Source organism: Macaca thibetana, chromosome 18, assembly GCF_024542745.1.
Source record: "Macaca thibetana thibetana isolate TM-01 chromosome 18, ASM2454274v1, whole genome shotgun sequence".
Classification (NCBI taxonomy): Eukaryota; Metazoa; Chordata; class Mammalia; order Primates; family Cercopithecidae; genus Macaca; species Macaca thibetana.
The window spans coordinates 44,043,215-44,063,758 of NC_065595.1; the positions used below are offsets into that span (position 1 = coordinate 44,043,215).

At 45.1% G+C, this 20,544-nt stretch overlaps 3 protein-coding genes across 9 annotated transcripts in view; 1 reads left to right on the forward strand and 2 right to left on the reverse strand.

Moving 5' to 3' along the window:
- KIAA1328 (KIAA1328 ortholog) overlaps positions 1–20,544 on the reverse strand; it is a 912,897-nt gene that overhangs the window by 507,022 nt on the left and 385,331 nt on the right. The window lies entirely within an intron of this gene.
- The window catches only part of FHOD3 (formin homology 2 domain containing 3), a 490,096-nt gene that overhangs the window by 46,344 nt on the left and 423,208 nt on the right, over positions 1–20,544 (reverse strand). For all 7 annotated transcript variants that reach the window (XM_050767203.1, XM_050767202.1, XM_050767198.1 and 4 more), the window contains 2 exons: positions 13,733–14,616; positions 869–1,027 (listed from right to left, as the gene is read on the reverse strand). In XM_050767203.1, the coding sequence (XP_050623160.1) occupies positions 869–1,027; positions 13,733–14,616 (1,043 nt within the window). The remainder of the gene's footprint in view (positions 1–868; positions 1,028–13,732; positions 14,617–20,544) is intronic.
- Positions 1–20,544, forward strand: part of RPRD1A (regulation of nuclear pre-mRNA domain containing 1A) — a 711,886-nt gene that overhangs the window by 1,573 nt on the left and 689,769 nt on the right. The gene's annotated exons all lie outside the window — the stretch shown is intronic.

The window sequence follows — 20,544 nt, forward strand, 5'->3', positions numbered from 1 at the left end:
GCATCATAGGTTCCATCCATGCCCAAGTGTCTCAAACAAGAAGATGAACCCCAGTCACGGAGAGGCTTTAAAGGAGTCTGGGGCTCCCTGCCAATAGGAGGATGGGTTAGGTGCCATTCAATGCCACAAAGCAGTGTCCCCAGATCCCCACTGTGACCCAGGGGGCCCCCAAGCTATAACACCCTTCTGTAGCAATTGGTGGGTGGGACACAATGGCTCTGCTCACTCTTTTTTTTATAATAAGAGATTTAACCTGCTAAACTGGCAGCAACCCACAGCGGAGGGAGAGCGTGGCCTGTGGAAGAACACAAACCCAGGCCCCACAGGCGAACCCTGTCTCCAGCTCCAGCTGTGTGGCCACAGCCACGCCACCCAATGTCGCTCCACTGTGTGACATTCAGATCAACAAATGCTAAAGCTTCAGCTGGTTTGAGCTCTCTGGCTTATCAAATGAAACACGTCTCTCTGAACCCCAACAAATGCCAAGAGATAACGCTCTTACATGGATGTGCGCATGTTCTGAAAACCCTACCTTTGAAAGTGTTAAATGTGATGTGGTTCAAAATGACATGGGAAAGAAAACCCTAGTGGCCTCCCAAGGAGTTTATCTACTCTTCTTCCATTCTGAGGCAGGCAGAGTGTGGTCAGAGGGAGACTGGTAAATGAACCTCAGTGAAGACTGCTGAACTTCATAGGCAAAGTGAGACTTCCCCTCCCCTCAAAAAGTTTAACACATGTAAGAATGATTAACCTTATTCACCGTCTAGCTGAGCACAGAAAGGCACATCTTTTGAAATGTGGACATGCAGCATATTATACGTGCAGTATATGATAAAATACAAATAATGCTTAATAGAGCTTCCCTCACCTCGATTCCTTCTTTGTTTAAGGCATACTCATCAAAATTCAAAATGGCGATCTTAATCGTCCTTGGAGGGGGCAGCACCGTCAGACCAATATTGATGGCATTACTCCTCTTGGAATCCAGAACAATGATCTCTTGCCTTTTCCCATCTGCAGCAGTTTTCTTCGTGATAAAAAAAAGAAGAATCCAAGATTAATGCACCATCTTGGGTCCTTTCTGCATTTCATTATTAAAAGAACTCACTACTTATTTAGAGATGAAAACAAATGGCCCCAGTTCGGCTCAGAGGACTGGCTACTGTTCAGCACAGAAAGGATCAGGGATTAGTTCTGAGAAGCTGCCAAGCCTGGGTCAGCAACAGAACTTCAAGAGTCAGACACATACAAAAATAAAATGGATTTTCCTTCAATTGGGAAAATGTGATATTTCGCAAGGAAATAAAATCTGTTTTTCCATAGAAGCAGTGAAAACAGTATCAAAACCTTTCAGAGTTCCTTTCTTGTGGGCTTCGAGGTGTCAGAATGTCTTGGTTGGCCTTCATACATACGGTGTGTGCCCAGAGACAGCTGATTTACATGCTGAGAAGAGGATCAATAAGGAGAATACAGCACCACTGGCCTGTCAGCCCCTCCAGATCTACAGCTATACTGTCTCAAAGCCCTCACCTTGTCATTCAAACATTCCATGTCCCTTATACCAGACCACCTCCACCTTTCCTGTGAACTTAGGCCTCTGTGCAGCTGCCTGGTGGATGAATGAAGAGGGGCCTTCCAAGGAAAAGAAAGGAAAGGGCATGCACTGGTGAGGATGAATAGGGGACGAACTGGCTTAGAGGCCTAGGAGGGGAGCAGGGAATAAGAAGTGTCCCAGCATTCTCAAAGTCCTGGTATATGTGGCTTCCCAGTTGGCCTGCATGGTCCTCAGAGGCAGGTCCTAGGTTTCACTCATCTCTGCAGCCAGCCCAGAATTAGACAAGATGGGAGCTTGGCAAGCGGGTGTTATAAGCCGAATGTTTATGTCCCCTCAGAATTCCTAAGTTGAAGCCCTAACATGCAAAGTGATGATATTTGGAGGTAGGGCCTTTGGAGCTACTTAGGTTTAGATGAGGTCACAAGGGTGAGATCCTCATGATGGGACTGGTGTCATTATAAGAAAAGACCAGAGTGCTACTAGTTCTCTCCCTCTGCTACTTGAAGACACAGCAAGAAAGTGGCTGCTTACAAGCCAAGAAAAGCACCCTCACTAGAAACCTAACTGGCCAGTACTTTGGTCTGGAGTTCCCAGCCTCCAGAACTGTAGGAAATAAATTTCTGCTCTTTAGGTCACCTGTGTGTGGTATTTTATTATGGCAGCCTTAGCGAACTAAGACAGTGTGTGTGGGGTGATGAGTCAACCCTGTCACTGGCCAGAGCTGTGATCACAAGGCCCCCAGCTTTCCTCTTCAGCCCTCAGGAAGTTGGGTGCAGGTGGCACTGGGGGGCAGGTGGAAGAAGACTTGGCTCCACAAGCTCCCTGCTCTAGCTCAAGTTTCCCTTGAGGCAAACACACCTGGGAGGACGGCTATTTTGACTCATGTAACAAGTCTAGAGTAACAAAGATGAATGAGGCACTGTGGCTCTCCTGAAGACACATTCAGCACAGTAATGGGGTGTGCTGCACCCTCTGTTGTTGAGGGAGCTCAACAGCAGAGCAACTGTAACTCACCTGGTGGTGGAGGGGCTCAGGGTCTGGAAGGGCTGACCCTTGGACTAGGCCCTAAAGAATGTCTAGGATCTAGTCTGGGGAGAGAAGACCTTCAGGAGATAAGAGGTGGCTTTGTCTAGATTGTTAAAAACTGCCAGGGATGAGGCTGGAAGTTTGATGGGGCCACATCCCAGAGGACCTGCTGACCCAGCCAAGTGGCTCCGACCACACTGTGCAGGCAGGTTCCCACTGAGCAACTGACTGCCACTCATCATCCAATCTCCTACACTGAAGCCTCACCTTGTTCTCTAAAGCAGGGACCCTGGCTGGGCCTGGGTGCAGCCAAGCCAGCTAGAGAAGCTGGTCTGCTGTAGCCCCAGGGACCATGAGGCATCGAGGAGAAACCGGCTCAAGTCCAACTTAAGTCCTCCTGGAACCTTCCAGACTTAGTTGCTAAATTTCTATTTTAGATCCTTAAATATGCAGTTGGGAATAAACTCAAACTTCTTCATAACAAAAACACAATACAAAAAAACCAACAACAACTACTGAAAACATCCCAGCTGCTTTGGGTCCTGGTGACCAGGAGGGGCAATTCCTGTGGGTAGGGTTGTCAGCTTTGAACACTGGGCTCCCAGGGACACGTGGATATATACATGCCTCCCCCCTCTTCAGGGAAAGTGTTCTGTTCTACGTAGTTAACCTAAGAAACTTATCCGGAGTCCCCGGAAATTCTCAATTTAGCTTTTAAATCTAATTTTATGCTGTGTGTGGAATGCTAAAGGAATGAGAAAAGTTTGACAAAATGTTGAATATAGACAACAAAGAAGGATGTTACAACTAGCAATGCCAACAGTGGTGCTGGAGGCCTGTTTCTCCGGGCACTGCTGGGCACCTACCCCAAATCCATGACCTCTTCCCTACTCAGCAACAGGACTCTGGTTTTTTCCAGGCTGATTTTTTTTCAGACACATTTGTCCATTAAATCAGTTCCCTCCCTGGACCCTCTGAGACTGAAGCTGGCCCCGTCACTTGGTTCTGGCTTTTGTTTTCCTGATTAAAAAGCAACAGACCTGGTGGGCCATGCCTTCTGCTCTTCCCCTTTCTTCCTGCCTAGGATGGAGATATGGGTCTGGAGACGCAGTGGCAGATGTCTTGTGAGCACAGGATGGCAGCAGGGATTCCCTGGGAACCAGTAGCCCTTAACCCCTCATCCACACAGTCCCCATCACTCTAGGAGCCTGGAGAGATGCCAGAGCAGGCCCAGCCAGCTCACCCAGAGGCTTTATGCAAAATGAAGCCCCTTGCCATCACCCTGAGACTCAGTCCCATGGCAAACAGCTTGGGAGAGAAGCACTACTCAGATTCCAGCCTCATCCCTGGCAGCCAGTGTCCACGTGTAGCAAGCAATTTACACAGACCTACGTGGTGGCCCTGAGCCTGACATGCCCTTGGCCCCATTCTCAGTAGAGCTCAACTTACAGCAACACACATGCCCACACACACCCCTGTAAGTCAGGGAGGGGTGAGCCACTGAGCACCCCGAGATCATGGGAGAGCTGTCCCCACAGAAGATTCTGCACATTTGCAGAGCACTTCCACCCATATCATGAAGGAAAGAATAAGCATTAAGGAAATACCTGAAATGGAATTATGCAAACTCTAGATTTTTTCTAGCAAAAAGGTGCTTTAAGTGCTTTTCTAGCAAAAAGGTGCTTTAAGTGCTGTTCTTTATAATCACAATAAACCTCCACCAGATGCTACTAAACACTCACGTGTCATCTGGTTAGTACTGCCTGAGATGAGGGAGTGGGTTGGGTAGGGCTGTCCAACTCTCTCCTTCCCTCTGACAGTAATCTAAAGCAGCACTTACAAGAACAAGCCAGAGCTCTCTGTGCCCACGTCCATGTCCAAGGATTGGCAGTCATCTATTCTGATCCATTTGAATTGTCCTTCTGAGGCAAAGCCTCAAATCAGCAATAGTGAACTTCACTAGGTCCTCCACATGGTCCTATGACAGAGCAACTATCGTCCACTCTTCCTTCCCAAAGCGTCTCATCACCATCCGTCCTTCTCCATTCCCACCTCTCCACCCTGGGCCTGACCACCCAGAACCCCACTTCTCAGAGCAGCCCAGCACTCGCCTCCTGCTTCTGGTCTCTTCTCTCCCTAACCCATCCATCCTACTCTTGCTAAAAGGAACTTTTCTGGCCAGGCACAGTGGCTCAAGCCTGTAATCCCAGCGCTTTGGGAGGCCAAAGTGGGCAGATCACAAGGTCAAGAGATTGAGACCATTCTGGCCAACATGGCAAAACCCTGTCTCTACTAAAAATACAAAAATTGCCGGGCGCGGTGGCTCAAGCCTGTAATCCCAGCACTTTGGGAGGCTGAGACGGGCGGATCACAAGGTCAGGAGATCGAGACCATCCTGGCTAACACGGTGAAACCCCACCTCTACTAAAAAATACAAAAAAAAAACTAGCCGGGCGAGGTGGCGGGCGCCTGTGGTCTCAGCTACTCCGGAGGCTGAGGCAGGAGAATGGCGGGAACCCGGGAGGCGGAGCTTGCAGTGAGCTGAGATCTGGCCACTGAACTCCAGCCTGGGCGACAGAGCCAGACTCAGTCTCAAAAAAAAAAAAATAAAAAAAATAAATAAATAAAATAAAAATACAAAAATTAGGTGGGTGCGGTGGCACGTGCCTGTAGTCCCAGCTACTCGGGAGGCTGAGGCAGGAGAATCACTTGAACCCGGGAGGTGGAGGTGGCAGTGAGCAGACATCACACCACTGCACTCCAGCCTGGTGACAGAGGGAGACACCATCTCAAAAAAAAAAAAAAAAAAAAAAAAAGAAAAAGAAAAAAAGAAAAAAAGAGGCACTTTTGCTTACTGCATTTCTTTGGCCAGTAAGCCACAGTTTGCCCATGATTTAAAATTTGAAAATAAGGAAATTGGTCATTGATGGGCAGGGGATATAAAGCAGAGGTCAGAGAATAGTGGTCCTTGTGAAGGTTAGAAAATGTAAATGTCCTTCTTGAAGGGGACAGCATCTAGAAGGAGAGAGTGAGCTGTGATGGGGCAGAGGTCAGACAGGTATCAGGAACAGGAGAGGAAGCAATGCTTCTAAGCAGGAAATCAGAAAGTTGTTCTGCAATTGATAAGAAACCAGATACCCCCCAAAAATACCCAAACAAGGAAACAAAGCAAAAACCCTCTTGTATCTTCTATCTGAAGAAAATGCCAACATTTTCTTGAGAGTAATAAACGAAGACTTGGATAAATGAGAAAATTCAAGTTCCTAGATAGGAAGTTTCAATATCATAAGTGTGCTTTAGTTATCTCTTATCTAATTATATATATTTATATATGTAACATGTATATTTATATATAAAACATAAATATATATAGAAGTAATACATATATTGGCTGTCCAGTAGATATATTATGTTTATTTTGCATATATGTAAACCTATCAAAATTCCCATAAGATTTGTTTTTGGAATTAGAAAAAAATGTCTAAAGTGAACATGAAAGAATATTGTATGAAAGTGTCAAACATGTTCTTAAAATGTAGAGTTATACATAATATCTACTCAATCAGCTATCAGCTGTGTAGCACTGGCCCTAGAATAGTTGGAATAATAGAATAATTATTATTAGAATAATTCTATTCTAATAGAATAGAATAATAGTACAGAAAAAGCTCTTATAGAATGGTCCAGGACACTCTAACAAAGACACTAAGATTAGTGACCCAGAATCTAACATAAAAAGATCCATTTTTAATATGGAATCAGAAAAACTAACTTTAAGCCAAACAAACTGATATGGCGAGTGAACATTGTGACAGGCTGGATTGACTGACATGGTCCTTCTTGGGAAGGGAAATGGCCAAGAGAAAGCAGGAACCCAGGCTGGTGTGGGAACAGCCAAGTGTTAGCACGGCATGAGTACACCTTAGCCAGGAGATCACCTTGCTAACTAGGGTATGACAGCACCCTGCTGCCTGGAGTCTCAAGACATTCTCAGTGATGGTCCATGATGCTGAACCCTGCACAGGTGCAGAAGAGGCTGAGAAACAAGCCCAGTCCCTGATGGTCTGTCTCTTTCTGATTGACTGTGTAAGCTTCCCTATATTTATTGCCTCTCTTTGATATATAATCCATTTCCTTAAACAGGTATTTCCTGAGTGCCTGCTGTTAGGTGCCTGGTTCTCAAGTGGGAACATTTCCATGCAGACTAACAAAAAATGCATACCTGTGGAGGGCCAGGATGCCCCCAACACCCATGGTCAGTTCTGGAGCAACAGGACCTTGGGGGTTTTGTCTTAGTTTGTTGATAAAAGAACAACTAGCCAAAGCTCTGCCCTCTTCCTCAGCAAGTTCCAAGAACTATCAGGGAGGAAGTGATGATGGAAGGAGGTGCCTGAGCCCAGGCTCCAGGTACAGGATGCTAGACTAGGGGTTGGCTGGACGTGAAAACAGGAACAACTATCTTTGGGTGGTCAGCAAAAAGGCAGACATGAGACAGTGGGCGGGAAACCATGGCAGGGCCGTCTCTGAACATGCTGCTTTCCCAAATACGTTCAGAAGTGCTCAAGGAAAGAGAGGAACTTGCTTCTTTAAGGAAGTAGGGGGAAGCCTGGGAAGCAGCCAGGTTCTGTTTGGGTTCCAGAAAGCCGAGTTAAGCTGAGCTCCCATGGCAGAGCTCCTCCTTCAGAGCTCCAACTACCGGGAGCCTCCAACATGCCCATAGTAGCCCGTCTCGCCTGGAGGAAAGACAGTCTCTGGATGAATGCCGTGTAAGGCTTTTATTTGCTTTTGTTTTTGACTTGGCTAAGAACAGTCAGGGAGAGGGAGCAGGGGTGTGCACAGCCAAGACGAGGGAGAGGCAGAGGTTACCCTTTGTGGAAAGAGAGGCTGTCTAGGCCACCAGGAAACTCAAAGGGAGTGGGGGGGCGGTCATTAAGGCAACTCAGGGAGAGGATCCAGCTTCTAGGAAGATGCAGGTGAGCCCCTCTAGGATGAGGCTTCAAACAGACAGCACTCAAGGCTGGAAGGGTCACAGGATTCCTGAGAAGGGGAGGTAGCGACTGTCAACTGCCAAAGCTTCGGGGAAGGGCTATGCCTGTTCTCGGCAGCCCCAGATTCAGCTGGTGAGCCGCTGCCTGGTTTGGGAGTCCGCTTTCTAGAACCAGCAGCCCCAGGAGGTAGGACCCTGCAAACTCAGCCACTCCATGAGGCACAAAGTCACACATGGTAATAGGAATATTTTCTAGAACCGCTAAGCCAGATATTTAGGCTCGCCTGGATATAAGCACTGCAGAGCCACAAGTCCACCCAGGTGGATCCTTGGTGAGACACCAATCCTTGATGCAGAGAAGGATGGCAAAATGCCCATGCGGAGGAGATGCCCAAGTCAGGCTTTCAGATAGAACAAAGTATTGCCTCCAAGGAAAAGTATTTAAGAATCTGCAAGTAAAGACTCAAACTCGATTCGGAATGGTTATTGGAAAAGAGTGACCATCATACAAGAGCGACCACAACCTGGTTTCAGTCGGCATCCTGGGAAAGAAAAAGATCTAACTTCCCCCTCACAGACATTCCATTTTGGAAAAAGAAGAGTGAGGATTCAGGTAGCAGTTAGGAAAAAAAATGGAAAGAAAAATTTAAATCGTTAATAGTATTCATTAAGCTTAAGGCTTCCTGAAATGTTGCCACATCACATTGTCCCTTTGCAGTTTTAAAGAGTATTTTACTATAACAGAGGATGCAATATTTAAAAAGTGGATGTTTAACATAGAACATGTCATCCCAGAAGGCGCTGCAATTGACAATAGACACTGGGCTGAGGACATGGTTTATTAAAAGAACTGCAGGAGGTTTGGGGAGTGCTGGTGAGTCTGAGAGCGCTTCCATGAAAGGCGACAGACCTTTGCAAATGTTTCTCTGCATCACTGTTGGAGACCCTGGGTTGGGCTCAGAGAGGCAGAAGTTCTAGAAATGGTAAATCATTCCTCCTCGCCCCCTGCCAAAAGAGTGACACCACAGGATATTTTCAAAACTGTCTGTTGAGAAAGTGACAGTTACAAGGATGCAATGACATAGATGTCACAAAGATGTGACAACTATGGAATTTTCCTGAAGTCTTGAAACAAGGGAGACAGGGAGGGGTATAGGAAAGCATTAAGGCAAACCGCCCCCCATCTACACCCCCACCAACACATGCACTCTAAAATGAAAAACAAAAACAAAAACTAAGCCCAAGCAAAGGTGGAGGAATCCTTAGAAATAAAATGTCTTGCCAGGTAAGGTTTGCCTTATTGTTAAGGAAAGAGTATTAATTTCTCATATGTGCCCTTTGGGTTGTCTAGAGTAGAGGTCAACAGAAACAGACTTCCTGCATGAATTCAGTTTATTTGTTATCCTAATCCAGAGACCCAGGAGAATAGAAGGGAGTCTCCATGCCCTCCAGGGACTTTTGGCCCTGACATCTTTCTCTGGGGTTATTTTATTCTCCTATAGGATTCACCACATCCTATAGGATCAGCAGGCACACACCAGGACTGTCTGGGCACACAAGGATGTATGAGCGCCCTGCTGAAGTCCCAGAGCTGTGTTCAGAGATTCTAGGTAGAATTCAGATTTCTGAGGGTAATGTTAAATAACCTATTATGTCCTGAACTTGAATATAGCATAGGAAGATTTCTATGTACTCTCAGGAAAATCAAAAGGGTCAGGGAGTGTCAACGTGGAGAGTGGTGGTGGGGAACACAGTGCTCCTTCAGTGCCTCATTTTTCACCAGAAATCAGTGGCTCACAACCTTGGTTGTACTTGAGAATCCCTGAGGAGCTTTTAAAAATATACTTGGGAAACTGTGGTGGGAGGATCGTTTGAGCCCAGGAGTTTGAGACTATAGTGAGCTATGATTGTGCCACTGCACTCCAGTCTAGGTGACAGAGTGACACCTTGTCTCTAAGAAATAAAAATAAGAAAAATAACCCAGGCCAAGGCCCAACCTGACCTAATTTTTCTTTAAAAGTTGCTGTTAGCAGTTCAAATAGATTTAGAAACTTCAAGGTAAATAAACATCTCCAGATACATTCTGGACTCCCTCCCTGTGATAAACCTAATGAATGCAAGAGAGTAAGACAACATCAGGTCCCCAAAGTGGAAACTGAGTCCCACTCCATGTCTGTTTTGGTCTGGCTGTAACTTGGGGCATAGAAGCTGCCCTTTGAGAGCAAGAGGGATTTTGCTGCCCCTGGTTAGGTACAAGGGTTGGAAAGTCACTTTCCTGGGGCCCCCCAGGGTGATGTCAAGCCCAAGAAAGTCCCAGGGCTTTCTGCTCTGACATCTTTTTCCGGGGTCACCTTATCGGCTATGGGGCTCACCACATCTTAGACCAGCAGTCAGAACATAATGAAATTCAGCACAGGATTTCTACCTTTCACCATAAAACACAATATGATTCGTCTTATTAAAACACCATATAATTCCAGCTGATAGAGAACAATTGATCCAATTCCAGAAACTATTTTGAAAGAAAATTAAAAAGTGCATCTTTTCAGTCTTATCATTTTTTTCATTAGGTGGTCACCCCAGCCTTAGATCTGGCTCAGGAATCTTTGTTTTTGGGTGACTTAGTCACAGCCACGCCCAATAACTCTAGTCTAATGTTAGATTTTTTGATGAAACCTAAAACGAATTCGCTTTGTTTTGTGCTGTCTTGTGAAGTCTATTTCACTCTATTTTTGTTGCATTTTATTTATTGTACTTAATTTAAAAATTTTGGAGCCAGAAATCAGAAGTGGCTGTTTACATTGTGATTTATGAAAACCACAGTCAAGGATTAGAAACAGAAATGAGATTGGTTATATCTGTAGTAGTAACATATGCAAAATGGATTCAACTCCCCAATGTAATGTGGGGTTTTTTGTTGTTGTTTTTGTATTTTTGAGACAGAGTCTTGCTCTGTCACCCAGATTGGAGTGCAGTGGTGTGATCACAGCTCAATGCAGCCTTGACCTTCCCAGGCTCAGGCGATCTTCCCATCTCATCCTCCCAAGTAGCTGGGACTACAGGCATGTACTGCCATGCCTGCTGTGTGTGTGTGTGTGTGTGTGTGTGTGTGTGTGTGTGTGTATACACATATATATATATATATATATATATATATATATATATAGTGTATATATATATATATATATAGTAGAGATGGGGTTTCACCATGTTGTCCAGGCTGGTCTCCTGAGCTCAAGCCATCTACCTACCCTGGCCTCCTAAAGTGCTGGAATTACCAGCATGAGCCACCCATCATGGCCAAACACAGTGATGTGTTTAATCCTAACTTGCATTCTTAACTTTTGTAACATTTTGTAAACTAGCTCCTGTTCACATTTCCTATCCCAAAAACAAAGGTAGGGGTTTTGGGGTCTCATTATAGAACATTCTGGAATCAGTTTGGTAAACTTTTCATTTAATATATCACTTTCTTCTTATACTCCTACTTGATAAAAACTATACAAACATTTGTCTATTAGCTAGGCAACACATTGTTCTAGAGGTCACTACCTGCTTCAGGCAATCACGCAACTTTGGGCTGAGACGGCAGAGGCTAGAATATTATCACCGACCAAATTGGCTGCAGTGGGACCAAGAGAAGGGGGGAGGTAGGTGAAGCATTCATTTTGGGCCTACTTGAGGAAACTTATAATTTTGTAAAAATGAAGCTAGGAGTGCCTTCATCTCCGTACTTTTATTCCATTTTATTCCTCCCAATACTGAGTCAAGGGGCAGCCCCTGCCAAGCAACCTGACAGGGAACCACAAGAAGCCTAGAGGTGCAGCCAGCCAAGTGGGCAACAAGGGGAGGAAGAGGAGGAGAGGGAGAAGGAGGAGGGAGAGGAGGAGTATTCTGTCCAGTTAGGTCAGTGGGTTGGAGGGTGGTGTCAGTAAGTCAGGTCATGGGTAACTTCTAGCAACCACAGACTGCTGTGTTAATCGCAACTGGTCTTCTCCTAAATGTCAGGCTGCCTATAAGAATTGGAAGGGGGAGGCTGGGCACAGTGGCTCACTCCTGTTATCCCAGCACTTGGGGAGGCCAAGGCAGGTGGATCACCTGAGGTTTAAAGTTTGAGACCAGCCTGGCCAACATGGTGAAACCCCATCTCTACTAAAAATACAAAAATTAACTGGGCATAGCAGTGGGCACCTGTAATCCCTGCTACTCAGGAGGTGGAGGCAGGAGAATCTCTTGAACCTGGGAGGTGGAAGTTGCAGTGAGCCAAGATCACACCACTGCACTCCATCCTGGGCAACAGAGCAAGACTCTGCCTCAAACAAACAAAACAAACCAAAACAAAAAAAGAATTGGAATGGGGCATGTGCTCAGCACCTCTTGGTACCAGTCCTAGGAAGTCAGGACACACATACACCAAAAGTGGGTGTCTGGCAACCCTTTCTTAGGTGTTATTTTCTGGAGGGGACAAAAGCTGGGTCTAGGCCGGACGCGGTGGCTCAAGCCTATAACCCCAGCACTTTGGGAGGCCAAGACGGGCGGATCACGAGGTCAGGAGATCGAGACCATCCTGGCTAACATGGTGAAACCCCGTCTCTACTAAAAAAAATACAAAAAACTAGCCAGGCGTGGTGGCGGGCGCCTGTAGTCCCAGCTAATCGGGAGGCTGAGGCAGGAGAATGGCATAAACCCGGGAGGCGGAGCTTGCAGTGAGCTGAGATCCGGCCACTGCACTCCAGCCTGGGCGACAGAGCGAGACTCCGTCTCAAAAAAAAAAAAGCTGGGTCTACTTTCAACTGAAGGACAGGACTGATTGGGCATGATTTTTTACACTGGATCCTAACAGTGTAGATTTGTAAATGAGAAAACTGTAATTCTGATTTGAGGAGATTCCTGAGGCTGGAAATGATTTAGACTCATGTGGTCACTGAGAAACACACACCGGGGTAAATGCCAACCAGTGAAGGGCAGCAAGCAGCTTAAGAATGCCAGCACGCTTTGAAAGGAAACTGACCAACTACAGCTCCCCTGGCTGGCCTGTCAGCATCCCACAGCAGTGACAGGCGCTAACTCTGTCACTGTGCTCCTCATCTGAAGGGCTCACTCGTTCCAAGGATCCTGCATGTAATTTTTGATACAGAATTGGTGTCCAACTGGCAGGGCTGGGAACCTGACTCAGACTGTTTCATACTCACCCAAAAAGATACATGCATGCAGCAACACAGGGAGTTAAAATTAATTCATGATTATAATCTCTTGCATGTTTATTCTAAATTATACTTTACAAAGTGCTTTCTCCTACCCCTAGTACCTGAAAAGAGGAGATAGACTTAAACCTGTTTTAAAACAGGAAAATACCCAGAATGGGTTTTTAAAAGTCAGTTAAGATATGCGAAGGAGACTCTACTAATATAGGGAATCATTAGATATAAAATCTGTGATCCAATATCTTGCAGTTTATCGTGTAAATTAACCATGACTTAACCTTTGGTGCCCAGTAACTATGTACAGTGTTTCCCATTGATAAAAGTGGTATAACATCTTTGTTACTATCACAGTGGCAGTGCCTATAGGATTCTCAAACATTTATCCAAAATATTAAATCTAGATGCATGTGTAATATTGACAGGATGCCAAATATACAGCTCCTGGAAAACTAGATAGCTGCAGAATGCTGGCTTGATCAGGGGCCAAGTCAAAGAAATGTCAGTTGGATTATTGCCTTTGAGCTTATTGGGTGGTTACAGATAAAGTTCAAACTACTACTATCAGTCATAATCAATGAAGGTAAGATTAAATAAGCATAGCCCGTGTTTGGTGAGTCAGCAAGTCCACTTTCTCTAGTTAACATCAACATCTGCTATTGGGCTATGCTGACATTCCTTAGTTGACCATTTTTGTCTTTTCCTCGGGGCTATCTGGTTCTTTGAAAGTTCCTTTGCCTAATATAAGTAAGCTGGTGACCATGTTAGCTAATAAGGGTCTCTGACTCATGTAGCCTACACCTAGCATGTGGCAGAAGGAACACTATATTAAAGATCAGATTTTTATAGCAATGGACTTTTTACCAAATAGCAAAAGCAATGCAAAATAGTATTTTATACAGAACAAATCTCATCAGCCCTACCCAACTTCCAATCAAGAAGCATGCTGAAGACTAGCAGTACCTTTGAGACAGATAGTTCCTTGGATTTAGACTCAAACAGGTGCTCCAGTCTGGAAGTGTCCACCTTAATGGGTTCCAGTTTTGACCACAGGAATTCTCTGCAGCGTCGGTTGTTTTTACATGGCCAGTCAAAAGGCCGAACTTCATTCCAGAACAAACGGATGGTTTTCTTTTTCTTAGTGAATGTGGGCTGACCCCTGGGTACCTGGGACCACCCTAAGCCCTGAGGAGCGTTGAACACTGGAGGAGGAGGAGCCAATAAATTACCGGGGACAGGAGGGGGAGGGATGCTGTCCAACAGGGGTGGTGGGGGTGGGGGCGGCAAACCCAGAAAGGTGGGTGGGGGTGGGGGAGGTGGCCCAGGGGCCTCCCTGTGACCTAGGTCCACATCTAGGACGTCAATGTCATCCTCCTCCCCCAGGTCAGTGAAATCCATGTCTTGGATTCTGAGTTCTCTTGGATTGGCCATGAGTTGGTCCCAGATGTAATCAGACTCTGTCTTTGGCTGCACCAGCACTGTTTCTGGGACCTTGTCATTGGGCTCAGCATCAGGGGAGACGGAACCTCTCCCCATGTCCCCGCTGTTGAATTTCTCAGCAAATGCTTTCACACTGCCCCGATTGTCCAAACAGCCAACGTCCACCCTCCTGACGCTCTCATCCTGGGTCTGAGAGTTGGCCTGCAGGGTAGATATTCTGGTAGCAAGGCTGGCTACCGCCTCTGCCTCCTGCTGGGTCCTCCTGGCCTCCCCATCTCCCTTCTCCTCATCACCCGGAGTCTTCCTGTTATGGGCATACAGCATGTCAAGCATGAACCGTTTGTTGGTGAGGATGTCGCCACACTGTCCATTTACACCTGCATCCTGGACACCTGCGGGCCACAAACCTGAAAGTACACGGGAGAGAAAAATGAGAAAGGGGCAAGGGGGGCCTCGCTTCCATGAGAAAACCGATTAGACAATAAGTGAGCTTGACACATGGGAGTAACTTCAGAGAAGACACTGCACGAACAGTCAAAGCCATGACCAACAAGATGCTCTTGGGCAAGAAGACATGCTGCTTTATAGTCCCAAAGACCCACACGAGGACCCAAGACTCTTCCAGGCATGATGCTGCTGGCTCCTACCTGGGCTCACGGGAGAAATTTTCCTCCTTTTTCCTGCCCACCCAAGGCAACAGGTCAGGACCCACTCAGCCACAGGTAACTAAGGAGCCTCTGCCCTAACTTGAGATAGGGAGGCAAGAAGCCACTCCCTGGCCCCAGCAGGTGTTGGAGAGCCTGGAAGATGACCTCTGCTTCTCTCCCCAACTCCAAGTCTACACTAGTGCAGCTCAAAGTGCCTCAAAAACACACAAACTGTGCCACTGGTCACTCTTTAGGTTCATTCCTTATCACGGTCCCTAGTCTCCAGGGGACTGAATGCTGCCTGACAATCTCACTCACTCCTCTCCAAGGTGACTTTCCATAGCCCTCTCTTCTCTAACCTCCTGCCCCATCTCATCCTCAGAGATAACCTTGCCTCCAAGTTCACGGACTTAACAGATGAAGCCAGAAGGAATCTTCCAGAGCCTCCCTTCCACCTCTACTCTCCCACCTGCACTGACCCTTAGAACACAGTCTCCCTCCTGTGACTGCCTCATAAACATACCTCTTAGCAGGGGTCGAGAGACCACTTGTGCATAAGTAATCCACTCCAGAAATTATCTGTCCTGCATTTCCCATGGCCCTCCCACTACAGTCTTCCTTCTGGCACATTAACATACATATATATATATAATTTCCCCCATCTTAAGAAAGCAAAATCACCCTTGGCCCCACTCATCCCTCTAACTATCACCTAACTTTAACTTTTCTCCTTTCCTCTAAAGTAAAGCTGCTCATAAGAGTTGCTTTGCCCACTGCCTCCAATTTCTTTTTTTCTTTTCTCTTGGACCTAGTCAGAGGGAGCTATTGCTCCCACTACCCTTCTCAGCTGCTGCTTTCAGGTACCAGTGACTTTTGTGTTGCACTAGACACAGTCAACCACTCTGTCCCCCCTCACAGGGGTCCCAAGATATGACGTATGACACAGGGCTCCCAGGACATCTGGCTACTCCTTCTCAGTCTCCTTTGCTGGTTTCTCCTTGTCATTAACCTTTAAATGTCCTTGGACCTCTTCTCTCCATCTGCACTCTTTCAGTCTCATCTAGTTTCAAGGCATTAAATGCCATCCATAAAACACCACCTTCTCCACCCATGCAGTCCCCAACCTAAAGTGCTTCTCCTGCAATCCTTTGCTGTCTCAGCTACGGCAACTGCATCCATCTTGCTGCCAATTCCAAAAACCTCAGAGTCATTCTTGACTTCTTTTCTTTCATCCTCCACATCCAGTGTTGCTGGGCATCCTGTTGGCTACACCTTCATGTCATATCCAGAATCCAGCTGCTTTTCTCAGCACCTCTGCTACCACAACCAAGGGCCAGGCCAGCGTGGATTCCTGCCTACAGTACTGCCCGGGCATCCCTGCTGGACTCTCTGCTTCTAGTCACGTCCCTTGATAGCCAATTCTTACCCCAACAGCCACATGATGTTTATAAAAATGTCTGATCCTATCTCTCTGCTCGAAGTCTTTTAACAGCACCACCTTTTACTGTGAGAAAAAGCCATGACACAATGTTCACAAGGCCTTCCATGATCCTTCCTTACTTTTCATTCATCACCCACCACCAAGACTCCCCGACCCCCAGACACACACGCCCATAAACCTTGTTAGCTACAGCAACTTCTTCCCATTCCTAGAACTCACCAAGTACGATCTGGCCTCAGGGTGTCAGCCCCTCCTGGGATGAACTACATCACACAATTTTTATCTTTGACCTCTTGTCTTTACTCAAACCATATCTTCTCAGTGAAGTCTTCCCTGACCACTTAGTGAAAATTGTGCAATCCTCTCCCAACACTGTTGATCATCCTTTCCTGCTTTATTTTTCATCACAGCTCTTATGACTATCAAATCTGTCATGTTTTATTTATTTTATTGTCTGCCTCTGCCCTATCACTGGAATGATTATAATTACTCATTAAATTGCCTTTGTCATGGGATGTAAACTCTATGAGAACAGGATTTGGGTTTGTTTTGTTCACTGTTGTTTCTGCAACATCTGGAACAACTGAATGAATGAATGAATGATCAGGAATGTTATTCCTCTGGGTTTGCCTCTTTGGGGCTTGTATTAGTCCGTTCTCATGCTGCTATAAAGGGCTGCCCAAGACCGGGTAATTTATAAAGAAAAGAGGTTTAATTGACTCACAGTTCATCATGGCTGGGGAGGCCTTAGGAAACTTATAATCATGGCAGAAGGGGAAGAAAACATGCCCTTCTTCACATGGTGGCAGGAGAGAGAAAAGTGAGTGCCCAAAGAAGGGGGAAGCCCCTAATAAAACCATCAGATCTTGTGAGAATTCACTACCATAAGAACAGAATGGGGGAAACTGCCCCCATGATTCAATTATCTTCACCACATCCCTCCCATGACACATGGGGAATATGGGAACTATAATTCAAGATGAGTTTTGGGTGAGGACACAGCCAAACCGTATCAGGGCTGGCAGGGCCAGGTGGTGAGTGCTTCAGGAGGTGAGTTCCATCAGCTTTCCAGGGCCTCAGTAGATTCTGGTGTTGAGATGTGGCAGGGGACCCAGGCCTGGGAGGTCAGCACTGGGAGCTTCATTCAGCCAAAGGAGCATCCCCACTCAAACACGCTGAGGGTGGGCCCTGGCTTGAGGAGGCATTGACCAGGGGAGCACAAGGTCCCCCAGGATTTCCAGTGTAGCTTTATTCTCTGTCCTCAGTGCAACAATGGCTTAACCTGACCAGGGGACCTTAGGCCATTTCAACACCAGAACAAGGAGCTCTTGAACCCTCTTTTAGGTTTTACAAACAAAATATACTTAGAAAATAATCACCATCAAAAGGAGATGAGATGCCATTTGAGGAGAAGAGCGAAAAATCTGGTTAGCTGGAGTTCCAACAAGTGGTCAGACACTCCTGTGAAGAGAGAGACCACTTTGATGCCAGGAGGCTGCAGCAGATAAAGCAGCTAAGCCCTTCTCAAGAGACGGCCTCGCTCTTTCTCCATTTATTGGGAAATGTGAGCATTTTCTTATTTTGGCAACAAGGAAAAGAATTTTTTTTTCTTTGAGATGGAGTCTCACTCTTGCCCAGACTGGAGTGCAGTGGTGTGATCTTGGCTCACTGCAGCCTCCACCTCCAGAGTTCAAGCAATTCTCATGTCTCAGCCTCCCAAGTAGTTGTGACTACAGGTGTGCACCACCACATCCAGCTAATTTTTGTATTTTTAGTAGAGATGGGAGTTTCACCATGTTGGCAAGACTGATCTCAAACTCCTGACTTCAAGTGATCCACCCACCTCGGCCTCCCAGAGTGCTAGGATTACATGTGTAAGCCACTGCACCCAGGCAAACAGGTAATATATTTTAAATGCCAGTTTCCTCACTTATTCTCTTCATTCATGACTCCTTTTATCATTCGTAGTGTCCCTCTTTGTCCTTAGTAATTTCCTTTGCTCTGAGGTCTACTTTATCTGATGTAGTCATTCCTGCTTTTCTCTGATTTAATGTTTGCATAATATATCTTTTCTCAACTTTTTTTCTTTTTTCTTCCTTTTATACCTAGTCCTACAAATTTTTTCCCCAACTTTTAACTTACAATCTACCTGTGTCATTATGTTTGAAAAGAGTTTTCTATACATAACATAAAATTGGGTCTTTTTTTAATCCACTCTGCCATCTATCTTTTAATTTAAAGGAATTATTGATATGTTAGAGCTTAAGTCTGCCATTTTATTTGTCATATTTGTTCCATTTGTTTTAGTTCCTGTTTCTCCTTTCTTGGTCTCCTATGGGTTACTTGAATACTTTTACTTTAACAAATTTTTCAATTGATACATAACAGATATACATATTTTCAGGGTACACGTGATAATTTAATAAGTTCATATAATTTGTAAAGATCAAATCAATGTAATTGGGATATCCATCACCTTAAATAGTCTTTTTTTTTTTTTTTTACAACATTTAAAGTATTCTCTTGTAGCTATTTTGAAATATACACAACACATTATTGTAAACCATAATTTTCCTACTGATCCTATAGAACACTAGGTCTTATTTTCTCTATTGGATTGTATACTTGTACCCATTAGTCAACCTTTCTTCATCCCCTTTGAATATTCTTTAGAATTTCATTTTGATTTATTTATAGTGTTTTCAAGTACATTGTTTCATCTGGTTTCTGTAGTGGTTGCTCTAGGTATTACATTATACACACTAACCACAGTAAACTAGTATTGCTGTTTAACCACTTTGAAGTGTGGAAAACTTACTTCCATTTAGATATCTTTAGCTTCCCCACTCTGAAAGTATAGCTGTCCTAAGTATTCCTCTACCTACACAGAGCACTACATCAAATGATGTTATAATTTTTGCTTCAACCATCAAGTATGATTTAAGAACTCATAAGTAGAAAGTATTTATTTTTCCGTGTTTTCACCCATTCCTTTCCTTCCTGAAGTTCCAAGACTTCTGTCACCATTTTCTTTCTGTTTGGAGAACCTCTGGTAGTAATTCTTTGAGGGTAGGTCTGTTAGGGACCCACTCTTTTAGTTTTTCTTTATCTGAGAATCTTATTTCCCCTTCATTCTTAAAGGATACATATGCAGGATATAGAATTTATAGTTGACAGTTCTTTTCTTTTAGCACTAGCAAAATATTGTGCCCCTTCCTGCTAGCCTCCATGGTTTCAGATGAGCAATGTGCTGTCATTTGGACTGTGTTCCCCTATGGGTAAAACGTTTCTTTCTAGCCTCTTAGAAAACTTTCTTTGCTTGTTTTTGGTCTTCAGTTTTCGTAAGTTTGACTATCGTTTGTCTTGGTGTAAATGTCTTTAAATTTGTCTTGTTTGGGGTTTGCTCAGCTTCCTGACAAATTTGAGAAGTTTTGGGCCATTATTTCTTCAAATAATTTTTCAGCATTACACCCTTTCTCCTCTACAGCTTCCAATGAATTGGTGTTAGATCGAGTCTTATTGTCTCACAGGTCCCTGAGGCTCTGTTCATGTTTTTCAGTCTGTTTTTTTCTGCCATTCAGAGTTCATAATTTCCATTGATTTGTTTTTGAGTTGACTAATCATTTCTTTTGTTGTCTCTAATCTACTATTAAGACTATCCAGTAAGTATTTTATTTTGGTTACTGTGTTTTTCAGGTCCTACAATTGCCCTTTGGTTCTTTTTAATATCTTTTATTTCTTTGCTGAGATATTTTATTTTTTATGTATTCCCTAAGTGTTTGTAACTGCTCACTGAAGCAGTATCATGATGGCTGCTTCAAAATCTCCGTCGCATAATTCCAATGTCTGGCTCATCTCAGTGTTGGCATTTGTTTATTGCATTTTCCCATTCAAGATGTGATTGCCGGGCCGGGCGCGGTGGCTCAAGCCTGTAATCCCAGCACTTTGGGAGGCCGAGACGGGCGGATCACGAGGTCAGGAGATCGAGACCATCCTGGCTAACACGGTGAAACCCCGTCTCTACTAAAAAATACAAAAAACTAGCCGGGCGAGGTGGCGGGCGCCTGTAGTCCCAGCTACTTGGGAGGCTGAGGCAGGAGAATGGCGTAAACCCGGGAGGCGGAGCTTGCAGTGAGCTGAGATCCGGCCACTGCACTCCAGCTCGGGTGACAGAGCGAGACTTCGTCTCAAAAAAAAAAAAAAAAAAAAAAAAAAAAAAAAAGATGTGATTGCCTTAGCTCTTGAAA